This window comes from Myodes glareolus, chromosome 19 (assembly GCF_982192425.1).
Source record: "Myodes glareolus chromosome 19, mMyoGla1.1, whole genome shotgun sequence".
Taxonomy (NCBI): domain Eukaryota; kingdom Metazoa; phylum Chordata; class Mammalia; order Rodentia; family Cricetidae; genus Myodes; species Myodes glareolus.
In genome coordinates, this window is record NC_142044.1 from 10209304 (window position 1) to 10222275 (window position 12972).

The following is a 12972-nucleotide window of genomic DNA, read 5'->3' on the forward strand; positions in this document are numbered from 1 at the left end:
GGCAGACCCCCAACTCAGTGGCTGAGAAGACCAGCTATGCAATAAATCCTAGGAGACTGGGATTTCAACAGTACTTGCCTTTGAGAAGAGAATTATGATTTACTAATTCTTAGGGGAAGTCCATTAAGGGCCATTTGGCACCATTATTTTGATTGAGTACGTCATCAAGGGCACAGATGGGGGAAAGACATGAGAGTAAATATGTAAACCAGCCACAGAGATAAACACTTAAGTGTGCTCATTATGTTCATGCTTGATGCTGCTGTTTGGGTCCTGCTGGGGTAGTCTAGGAAATCGTCCACCACATAGCATCATCTGCTGTATTCTGTATACATTTTCTCTCAGCATGAGAACAAAGTAATGGTCTTCACTCAAGAATCTAAGAAATTAGGTAACGCTCCTGTCTAATGAGCTCGCCTCTCTCTTTCTCTCTCTCTCTCTCTCTCTCTCTCTCTCTCTCTCTCTCCTTCCTTCCTTCCTTCCTTCCTTTTTTTTCTTTCTTTCTTCTTCACTTGACCTTAAGGAACTTACTGGAGGGAAAGGTTTGCTGTGCTTGTAATTCTAGGTAGCAATCTATCATCCAGGGGAGTCAGAGCACAGACCCGGAGAGGGAACCATGGAGGAGTGTTGTTTACTGGCTTCTGCTCTGGCTCATGCTGAACTCACCTTTTGATCTATCCCAGGCCCACCAGTCTAAGGATGGAATTGCCCACAGTGAGCTGTGTCAACCCTCCCATACCGGTCATGAATCAAGACCATCTCTCACAGACATTGACAAAGGCCAGTCTCATCCACACAATTCTTTAATGGAGATTCCCTCTTCCCAGGTGACATTAGGTCATGCTAAGTTGGCAGTATAAACTAACCAGGGCATCACTCAAATGGAAGACTCTGAATTCCATCACCAGCTATTATCATATTCATATTCTCTGTGTCTCTGTCTGTCTGTCTGTCTCTCTCTCTATATATATATATACATATATATGTATATATATATATTCTCTGTGTATATGTATATCTCTGCTTCTCTGTATATATGCATGTGTGTGTGTGTGTATGTGTGTGTGTCCATTCACAAAAATAAATTTTGTAAATAGTGGCCTCCCTCATGATTAAGTGGAAATAACTTAGTACCTTAATATCCCTTTGATGGTTATATTCTGTCTTCATGATTTACTTTACTGGTCTGCCTTGAAGAAGCTTATGTTCAATCTTCTGACTGTAATGGATGTTGCTGACATTATCAGTCACAGTCAACACCATATGCCCATGACTATATCAGGTAATGTAAACTAAGAATTTCTTAGGATTTAAAAATAATAAAAAATCCTATCTTATACCAGTACATCTTTCTTAATTGTCACACTGCTCAACTTTATTTAAAATTACAGTTTAGGAGGCAGACCTTAGAACTTCTGTGCTGGTTAAAAGTAAGGAGCACAGGTCCCCCAGCTAAGATCTATTCCTAGGGTGAGTTACAAAACACCTTTGTATTTTAGTGTCCCTAATTGAAAATGTAGGATAATGACATGTGTTTTCTGTTTGTTTTGTTTTATTTACGTACTGATGTTAGAATGGAATGAGTTACTAGTTTGGAAGTTTGCCAAGGACAGCCCGTACTGAGTAAAAGTCTCAGCTTTTCTTACTTCTGGCGTTACTGATAATCAGCCATATTTCAGAAAGCTAGTCGAGCCCCAGAATAAATCTAATATATCCTTTCAAATATTCCCATCTATCTGTGTCCATTTGAGAAACAGACTGTAGTCTATTCTTAAGGCTGCACTCTGCTGCTGGAGTCTTTTTTCTTATGATGGACAAGATGTGAGAAAACTAACTCCATGTCACAGAATGTAGAAAGTCAAGCTTGAGTCTCCCTAGAGCCTTCACTCAGACTGACTAGGTTCATGGTACTGGAAGGTCTTCTTCAGACTACCAAAGGAGAAAGGTAAACAGCAGCCCATCTATAAACCTTTGAATACACAATGGTGACGTGTCTGCAAAATATGCTGGTGCAATAGTGGCACAAAACTTATGGGAGCAACCAACCAATATTTGATTGAATATAAGACACTCCATGAGATGGAACCCATCCTTGACACTGCTTGGGGTGCCAAGACCCTAAGACTAGATAGGCCAGGAACCCAGGAAAAAATTAAATCCACCTATTCTGCTAAAGGAACATAACAATAAGATGACTCCTAACGACATTCTCTATACACATCGGCCGTTTTCTTGCTCGGCCATCATCAGAAAAGCTTCTGTCTGCAGTGGATGGGAACAAATACAGAGATCTTTAATGGGGCAATGTGCGGAGAACGAGAGACTCAGCCCTAAATGGGGTGTCTTCATCAGATCCCTCCCCTCCAAGCCAGAAGGGGTGCAGACATAAAGGAAATAGACAGTTCTGAACACATTAGGACCAAAGCACACCAAAACTCAGAGGGGCTGCGGCGGCATGCATAGGACATACACAGGTCTGAGCCAGATGACTTCCCAGCACCCAGAGGGGAGCTAGACCTATGCCCCCATCACTAACCTAGAAGTTATCTCCAACTGAAAGATGCTCACAAAGGAAAGATTAGTTTTCTCCAGCAGAGCCTCACTGGGTATACAAACTGATCTTAAGTCGGGCACTAGATGGCCCACACAACAGGAACTCAATGGCATTTTGGGAGGTGCTCTATTTCATAGTGCTTTCTCAGGGGTGGTTACTCTTTGTTGGCTCGGTCTTGCAGGTCTTCTGTGTGCATATTTTGGTTGCCAGGTGGTTTTGTGCTTTAATGGGATTCTGTCTACGCAGATGTCTCTCTCTCTCAGCCTCTCTACTTGTTTCTTGTGCATTTTCCTTGGCTGTTTTTCTTGTTCATTTTGTACCATTCCAGTTTGTTTGTTTTTATTTTACGTTATTTTTTTTTTTTGGTAGGATTTTCTAGATGCCTGCTTGCTTTCTAATGAAAGGAGAAAGAAAAGGTGCAGATTTTGGCTGGAAGGGGAGGTGGGGAGGATCTGGGAGGAGCTGGAGGAAGGAACTATAATCATAGTATACTGTATGGGAAAAATCTATTAAAAATAAAAAAAGACAGCAGTTATTCACTGCATGTGGTGGCTAATGCTTGGATCTCTGCACTTGGGAGGCTAAAGCAAAAGGAAAGCTGTCAATGCAAGGTGCATCCGGGCAACATAGTGAAAAGGGATTCACCAGAAGACCTGTACCTGGTATGCCAACTCCCCAGTCCGAGGCTGGTACTCTCTCTGGTAGCTGAGGTTTATCCTAGTGAATTCAGGTAAGGGGTCGAGTTGCTATTTCAGCTCATGGAACCCTGAAGTAGGGAAGTAGGAACAACAGGAACCACACCTGGGCTGAACCACGCCAAGGGCTCTCTTAAGGGAACGGGGCTCACGCATCGCTAACCTAGTTGGTACTTTCTGGGTTTTCTAGCAAATGTCTCTTGGATACAGGAAACCTTTTTGTTTTGTTTTGTTTTTCTAGAGGTAACCAAACCCAGGCCATTGTTTTAGGGTTATGATAGTTCAGCCAGCCAGGTCTCTAATTTCAATAGCTGGCGATATCTGATGACAAGCTAAGGAGATACAGTGGCATCTTTCAAATGCAGACTTCAACATCTCAGCTTCTGGGTAGAATTCGTCCCCCTGAGTGTGGCCTTAATCACTTGCTCCTTACCCCTTCAGCTGCCTCTAGTGGCTTTTCCTCTCACTATTCCTATTTGTTAAGCGATGTCACTGTGTCTGCCCTCACACCTTTCTAGCCAATCTGTGGACAAAGGTTTTAGCACCTCAATTTGTAAAATAATGACAGTGGATTGTTTCCTGAGTTAAGATATTCTTCGAGTAATGAACCAGCAGCTACAAGCAGCTCTGAAATATTATAATGGACTTGTAGCAAGCCAGTCAGGGCTTTCAATTTTTTTAAATTTTTAAATTCTGAGAGTAGACAGGTGATAAGGTGTGTGTGTGTGTGTGTGTGTGTGTGTGTGTGTGTGTAGGGTTGCAATCACCTGATTCCTCAAAAAGCCACCAGGGAGGAAGGCTTCCATTCCTTTCCTTTTGATCTGTGTTATCACCCAGATTTATCATACCATGCTCTGCCTTGAATTACAAACTCCTTCAAAATGGGGTCACACTTGCCCATCATCTCCATGCTCCCCTAACACTGAACTCACTGTGTAAGAAACACAGTCCCTTTCTCACCGAAATCTCCACTGGACATGTAGCTCATGGCAAACACAGATGCATCCTGCAATGTTTTGCCAAAATGGGAATAAAAGAGAAGCCAGAAGCCAGAGTCACCATCCAGTCACACTATAGGAATGCTTTGCTTTCGCTCTTTGGTACAACCTTTAATTAAATCAGTGTAGTTAGTAAGCAACAGAAGCCAGCACAACAGATGGCCTCCCAGAAATTTCCAGGAGGAGTTTCTGCCTGGCAGGAAGGGTTTTCCTGCTGAGGGCACCTCAGGACTCTGCTGCAGAGAACAGATTTGCTTGCTTCCAAACCCTTCCTGCATCCCTTGGCATGTTTCTCTGCTCGGTCTACCCGACAAGGCCCAGCGGCCATTATTCGTTCTGTATGTCACTGACATTTCAATGACTATTTTCTGCTGCAGGGACAGCAGCATTCCCAAATCTAGAGCAAAGGACCTAAACTTAGAAGGGCTTTGGTTACTTAATCTTAAAGAGTCCCTGAGCCCCCACGTAATGCCACTAATTGCTTGCTATTTTAATAAACTGACAGTGGTTTCAGTGAATTGCCCTTTTTTTTTTTTTTTTTTGAAAGTAGAACATGCACCTAGGGCTGAAGATCAGCTTTGGCGAAGGGTCCGGTGGCGCCACAGAGAAGCAGATGGTTTTAACCTGAGAGCAGGACCTTCGGGTGCCTTAACAAACTATCTGTGCATGCTGTAAACTGTAAGAGTCATCCAAGGGTCTTGCTTCCTGCATTTCCTCTCTTTCTATTCATGAGATGGACAGGTTCATTCAGCCAAGAGTTCAGAGACTCTGTAGGTCAGCCTGCAGATTTTTCTCATACAAGGCATTTATTGCGCAGAACTGGGCTCCATTCAAAAGCAACAGGGACTTATTTGAAATTTTTGTTGACTCCAAATATTTAAGGATTACTTTAACACAAGTATGAAGTTCAAGAAAAGATTGCTTAGGTGGCATTTGTGCGTATGAACAATGAAATCAAAAGCAGTCAACAAAAGTTTCGTGTCCGGAGTCACTAAATCAGGTCAGTAAATGAGGATTTGTACACCTTAATAAACCAGCCCCATGAAGATGCTAAAACAGTACCAGATACTTTGTGCACATGATCATTTTTTTTATGGACTGTAGGTACATAAATAATCCCATGCTGGGCTAAAAGAAAGAGATGAGAGATCTGGGATGATATACTACACACCTTCTGCATGTGCTGTCCTCTGTCATAATGTGACAAAGTCAGATGGCCAAGCAAGATGAAAACTCTCGACTTTGAAGTCCTTAGCCTCCCAAACCATTAGGAATAAATAACCCATCTTGGGTATTCTGTTGTAATGACACATGACCAAAACAAAAACTATTGTTTTTAAATACATCTATAACCAATGTTGCTAGAACCCTGGCAAGAATCCCAAATCATTCAGCCATATTGGACGCAAATCTGATCATTCATTAAAAGGTTAGCATGGAGTTATCACATGATCTAGTATTTTTATTCTTAACTACGTATCTGAAAGAACTGAAAACTTGTTCACACAGAAGCATGTATACAGAAATTCATGGCACCATTATTCAAGGTTAAAATGTAGACACAGTCTAAATGTCCACAAGGACAAGCTAATGGGGTGCAGCAGCATGCTAAGGCCACGTACTAGCCAGAGGGGAAACCGGGAACTCTCAATACTGTTCACTTATTTATTTCTTGTAAATCTAAAACTGCTTTTTAAAATGACAATTTCTACAAAATGGAATTTTATTCAGCCATTAAAAAGAATAAAATATCAATCCAGGCTACACTGATGAGCCCTGAACATTATTCTAAATGGAAAACCTCATACATTAATGGTCACATGTGTGGTCTCATTATGAGGAGATAGAAATACACAGAAAGTGGATGCCAGGGACTGTGCAGAGGAGGACTCAGAGCAGCTGCTAAAGGAGTTAGGGTTTCCTTTCGTAGTAATGGATAACTTTGGATAAACAACTTTGGATAAAGATAGTGGCAATATTTGCATAACAGTTAAACAGAGTAAAAGTAACAATATCTATAGACAGACTTAAGATATTTGAATCCTGTCTCTATAGCAGTGAATCTCAGTTCTTCAACTGATGAGATCTAGAATTACCTATGCCTTTAAGTGATTAACTTGGTTAGATTAGCTAAGGTGGAGACCTGTCTACTCTGTGTATGTGTGTGCGTGCACGTGTGTGTGTGTGTGTTAACCATGGTTGTTGAAAGCTGTACATCATCACAATATTTTTTCTAGCACCATGTTTATATTTTTGAGCTATAAAATATATTTATTCATATATTATAGGTTCTGAGAATTTACCTTTTCTTGTAGCACATAACTTCCTCATCTTTGCAATAACTTTCTGCATGCTATCTTACAGCATCTAATATTCTGTAATTACTGAAGGGGTAGATGCATCTACATGTAAACATGTCAAACTTTAAGTCTCTTAAAGAAAATATATTAGCTAATTTAATAATTTTGTCTAGCTATAGAAATTGGCATCAAGAGAAATATCTCTCTTTACTAGTATTGTCATTTCTTATTTTATAATTTATTCATAATACAGGCTAGAAATGATTATTAGGTTTAGTGGTATATCTAAACCTAATTACTAGCAACTATTGCATTGAATACTCTATATATGCTACCTCCTTTAGAAAATGTTTCTGCGTCCTTCCTGGGTATCCTAGAGTCCTTTCTGCTTCATAGGCAGGTTTCCAATTGAAATCTCTCTTTCTGCACTATATCTCCCTTAAGGAAAAATGGTGTGGGAGAATTGTCTGTAATCTGTCAATCATGTTTTAAATAAATGCTGATTGGCCAGGCAGGAGGTGTAGGCGAGAAAACCAGACAGGAAGTGGAAATAATGCAAGGAGAGCAGGAGAATTCTGGGAGGAGGAGGTTGATTCCTCCCACTCGTGCCCAGATCACCAAAGCAGCAGGATGTGAGCTGCACCACTGAAAAAGGTACTGAGCCACATGGCTAACATAGATCAGAAAAATGGGTTAATCAGGATGTGAGAGTTAGCTAGTAAGAAGCCTGACCTAACGGGCCAATCAGCTTTATAACTTACGGAGTCCTCTGTGTCATTTTCTTTGGGGCTAAATAGCTGGGGGGCTGGGCAGGACAGAAATACAAACAAGCAGGCCCCTTCATGTTACAGAAAAACACACCAATTGTTATCCAATACAAACGTTCATTCCCCAAAACATACATACAAATAATATTATAGAGATTGAGAAGATTATATATAGAGAGAAATATGTATATACATAGATACATAATGCATTGTAATGACAGTTAATGAAAAAGAGGCCATGGATTTGCAAAAGAGCAATGAGGAGTATATGGGAGAGTTTGGGGCATGGAAAGGGAAGGGGGAGATGATATAATTATATTACAACCTCCAAAAAATAAATAATTTTTAAAACTATAAATAATAAGGGCACTTACCTGGCTTTATGACGCCTCCCTTTGATTCCTTCTTATAACGAGCTGCCTGGACACTTCCCTCAGCAACTGTTCCAATCCTGCATTTCTTTCTGGTAAAGTCTTCATCGCTCCCGGGGCAAAAGCCAATGGGACTGTGACCTGTGTCTGAGGGAGTCTTCACAGGCGATACCGACTGGCTGCTGGGACAACCTGTGTCATCTACGAGACAGAAAAAGCATTGAGCCACGTCACAGGGAAGCAGCCATGCAGTGTACCAGGCACACACACACTCAGGCGTGAGTTGCTTATGAAACACAAGTAAACTGGGCATGGCTCTCCTCTTAGGACCCTTCTTTTGTTTTTTTGTTTTTTTTTCTTTTCATATTTTGGCTATTCACATTGGCAGAGAAAACAGTATTTTAAGGGAACACTGTGAAGATATATCTCATGAGTCTTTTCATCTTGAAGACTTCTGTGACATGCAGTTGTTCTTAAAATCAAAACGTATGTCTCCTTGAATATTTTCCATTTTATGATTTGGGTTCACATCTGTCCACAGATTCTAGTTTTGTGTTTTGTTTGCTTTTGTTTTTTTGTTTTGCTCTTCAGCCAGGGTCTCGCTATGTGACCCTGGCTGGCTTGGAACTCAGAAACCCATCTCCCTCCGCCTCCCGGGCACAGGGACTGAAGGTGTGTGCCACCATGCTTTGTTGCCCACAGATGTCTGAGTGGGGTGAGTAAAATAAAATCACAAGAGAAGCTCACGATAATTAGTAGGCACTTTCTAGAGTTGTTTTTGTTAGGGAAATAAAATCATTTGAATATTACTGAAATTACCTAAGCCTTTGATCGCATGCCCCATCCTCTGATTAATAAAGTTCTCGGGGAGCCTCTAATTTTAGAAGTTCATAGAAACAGAAAGAATGGTAGTATTTTAGACACATGTATCTAACCAAAAGTAGGTCAGTCAGATCTATCCTTACCTGCAGTAAGCTGGAAAAATAAATACTAAGCATAACCAGGGTCATTATGTTAGGCTGATGTGTACGTCATGAGGTTGTCACTGCAGGTGCCAAATAGGCAAACAGGAAACTCTCATTGCTGTCTCTTATGAATGTTTTTCATATATACTAAAGTATCTAGTCATCTAGGATGACTGATTCATACTTTTAAGCTTTAATGAGAGTTGCATGAAAATTTAGAACCAAATAAATGTTACTTTAAAGTTAGCATACTCAGTAAAATAGTAAATTTTCATTACTCAACACTTTACTAAATAAAGTTATTCTGATATCAGGCTCACTCTATGATTTCAATAAAAGATGGTAAGAAAGATACAGACCACTAACAATCTTAGAACTATTGTGTTTTTATGAACATTAGAATAACCAGAGTCATTTGTCATCGACCATAAGCTGTCTTGGGCTTCCACAGCTGGAATCACAACAGAATAGAATGCAGGCTGGGTAGAATACATGGATTTCATGAATTATGCCTGGGCTTTGTCTAAGAAGGAATTGCCATTGCTTCATTTCTGGCTTCTACTTCATTTTTTATTATGAAATCTCTCAGTTCTTGGAACAAAATGAACTTGGCACTTCAAGGCAATGCATTTTTCTTGCTCTTTTTTTTTTTTAAAAAAAAACCTTTTGGACATGTTACTGTTCATGGGACCACCGTGATCCATTTCTAGAAATGAGTGGTTGTCAGTGCACTGTGCCTGAAGGTGTGCTAGACCCTTCCAGAGTCGCCAGGGGCTTCAGGTCCTGACGAGAGGTGAGCCCCTCTGGGCTGCCACTGTTCAGCCATTTCATCACACGCTATCCATGACCCCCCCCATTTGCATGCCCCTGTTTCAGTGCAAAATAAAAAATCAGTGTTCCTCTCTCGGGGTGCAAATTTTGCTTACTGGGCCAGACTCCAGCAATTAATACATAGCCCCAGAGAAACTTTTCCTTGCTTCCTGTTCCAAAGCAGAAAAACTCAAAACAAATGTTATTAAAACACTCAAAATTACCTACTGCCATTTACAATAGTTTTCTTGTGATTCAGACCCATCCATTATTTCTTTTGAAAGATACTGGGTCCAAATAAATAAAAAAATCTATGCTTTAGGATGTCTTTTCTTCTTGGAAGTGCCCAGAATCAAAGGGATAGAATTAAGTAATTTCTGGTGGGAAAAACAGTGTTGAGAAAAGCTTTTGAGACTGTGCTTAAATAGGAATCAAACATGTTGTGACTGGTTCTATTACTTCTCTCTGGAGCTAAAAAGTAAAGGACACACAAAGCATCTTTTTCAGTGCTGTGACTTCACAAGCAGCTGGGATTGAGTGCGAGGCTTCAGATAAAATTTCGGATGAGAAACTGGAGGTACTGTGGGAGAGACAGTAGCTGGGGTCCATGATCCAGCTGTCATCAGTATTTCCAGCCCGCATCTCCAGGAGATGGGAACGAGGAATATAGAAATCAATCTTCAACTCTGGGTACCTCTTAAAGCATTTTATTCTCTATGTACTAAGGTTGGAGACACAACAGCAATAGGAGACAGGGATTTTCCTAACAAGTATGTATGAAATTCTGGCACCAAAGGGACTCACCATTCTTGTGCCCAGTCTGCACCCTAATGCAACTCACAAAGGAGCCAAAGGGAATTTGTGTATATTACTTCATTTGCACGTGTTGTCTCATCTGCAAAGTTTGAGTAAATGCAAGGCGGCAACAACAACCACAACAACAATAACAAGTGCTCACAGGGGCCTGTGTTGTCTGCCTGATTTGTCTAGTAGAATAGAACCAGCACTAACAAAGGAAGGCAACGGTGAAAGAGCAGACCTATTATTTTTGCTATGGTGCAGAAGACAATATGTCATGCAAGGAAGGGCCCAGCACAGACTCAGAACTTTAGGTGCCAAAGAATCACCTGGTCACCCATGGTCCCTGAGGGATTCCTCTGTGCTGTGCTGAAAAAGTAATCATCCTTTCAACAAGTCCTTCTGGGGTTGTTTCTCTGCTCTTACCAGTTTGGGTGAAGATAATACTCACTTTCAAAATCTGTGCAAAATATTTCTATTTGTCATTTAAAATGATCTTCTAAGGATGGCAAAGTCAAACTGCTATTCTTTGGAAGGTTATGTTCAATCTCACAATTGTGAAGTGACATTAAGACCAACTACATACTAAAAAGGCATAGTTACTGGGGGATAGAGAGGTGGTTCAGCGATTAAGAATGCTTGCTGCTCTTGTAGAGGATCCAGGCTCTATTCCTAGCACCCACACGGCAGCTCACAATTGTCTATACATCTAGTTTCATGTAATCTCTTGTCTTCTGATCTCTTTGGGTACCAGACATCCATGTGGCACATATATACACATGTAGGCAAAACACTCATACACATAAAAAAAATAAAAATAAATCTTTAAAAAAATAGATGTAGTCATTGAATTCATTGTACTTACTAAAGAGACTGAGCTTTCTATTTCTCACTGCTACTGAATTTACAGACTGACAATAATGCTATTTATAATTGTAACATTTATTGGCTATATTAGTAGGAAGAATCATTAATTACAAACACTTCTAAATAATAGAAATGAGGGAACTATTTCTTGATAGGAAATGGGAGAAATTGTGACAGACTCAGATCTCTGCAATGGGTCAGACTACCATGACTTCAAAGAGGAGGTTGTAGTCAATTGCTGGTCTGCGGGAGGAGGAGGAGGAATTGAAATCACACACACACACACACACACACACACAACTATGATGTGATGGACTGTTTACATTTCCTTTGACTCATGGTAAGTATGCCTGTTCTAGAGTGCTTGATCAAAAAATCATTAGCAAAAATGACTTAAGGGTGGGAAGGATGTCTTTCCGCTTACACTTCCATGTCACTGGGTCACTGAGGGCAGGAGCTTCAGCAGAAAATATGTAAGAAGATTGCTTACTGACTCACTCTCTGGCTCATGCTCAGCTGGCCTTCTTATACAACCCGGGACTACCTGCTTTGGGATGCTACAGTGGGCTGGACCCTCCTACATCAATTAGCAATCAAGAAAATGTTCCCAGGCCAGTTTGACCAGGCAGTTCTTCAGTGGAGGTTCATTCATCTCACATGACTCTAGGTTGTGTCAGGGTGACAAAAAAAACTAACGAGCACAGTCCCTCCATTTAAAGAACCAGGGCCACTTTACACATTGAGAAGCATTTAAAACTATGGGGTGAGTTCCTTTAGGGAGAAAGGATTTGAATTCCCAACTGGATGGGTCCAGGATGGTCACAGGTGAAGTTAGGAAAAAACAGTCCTGCTTACGACTATACCTATGTGATCGCCACCTGCAATGAAGCAGAATAATTGAAATTTCCTGTTTAGTTTAAATGTGAAGCTTAGTGTCACATACCTAAGATCAGAGCACTTAAGAGGCTAAGAAGGGCCAGGGATGGTAGGTAGTGCCTGCCTTCAATCCCAGAGCTCTGGAGGTAGAGGTAGAGGCAGGCAGATCTCTGAGTTCAAGGTCAACCTGGTCTACATGGTGAGTTCCAGGGCAGTCAAGGATGTGTAGAGAGACTGTGTGTCAAAAAGCCAAACAAACAGACAAGAAAAGAGGCTAAGGCGGGAGCATTACCAGAGCGTCTCTGGGGAGAAAAGGGGGTGGTATTTGTCACTGTTCATTTATTTAGAATCTGTCCATGTGGAACAAAGAGCAAGGGAAAGAATACGGCGAGCCTCAGGAGGCCTGGGAAGTGGCTGTCTATATAGAGCATGGTAATAAATATAGAAATACATCTACAGAGTAGTTTTCACACTGTTGATTGGGAGAAAGGCCTTCAGGTCTGTAAAGAGAGGGAGGGGAAACCGGAAGCTACTGTAATTCTAGTACCTTGATGATAGAAATCTTAATTGGGTGGGGGAGCCATTTTTTTTTGAGAACATGCAGTACAGTTAAAATTTTATGATTATCTACAGTTATTAAAAATGTATGTCTGTGTATTTTATAAAATAATTTTAAACTATTTTAAGTGTGATGTGGAAATTTATAAAATTAAAGGAATTAAAAAATCATCTACTGGTGTTAAACTTTATTTGCATTTTGCCATTCTAAAATTAGCACTCAGTAAAATGAGTAAATAAATAGTAAAAAAATATTTTCTTGCAATTGTTACCCAGAATACAATGTACACTTTGGCCTATTTGATTCATTGGATTAAAACACTATAACAATGAATAAGCTTTACTTGCTTTCTCTTTATCAAAGTTTTAACAAATATTGATAGCCAAGCTCATTACTATACCGTGGAGCATTT

At 40.5% G+C, this 12972-nt stretch overlaps 1 protein-coding gene across 5 annotated transcripts in view; it reads right to left on the bottom strand.

Annotated features, from left to right (window-relative positions):
- The window catches only part of Sybu (syntabulin), a 104045-nt gene that overhangs the window by 36334 nt on the left and 54739 nt on the right, over window positions 1-12972 (bottom strand). For all 5 annotated transcript variants that reach the window (XM_085678998.2, XM_085678997.2, XM_085678995.2 and 2 more), the window contains one exon: window positions 7689-7886. In XM_085678998.2, coding sequence (XP_085535124.2) covers window positions 7689-7886 — 198 coding nt within the window. The remainder of the gene's footprint in view (window positions 1-7688; window positions 7887-12972) is intronic.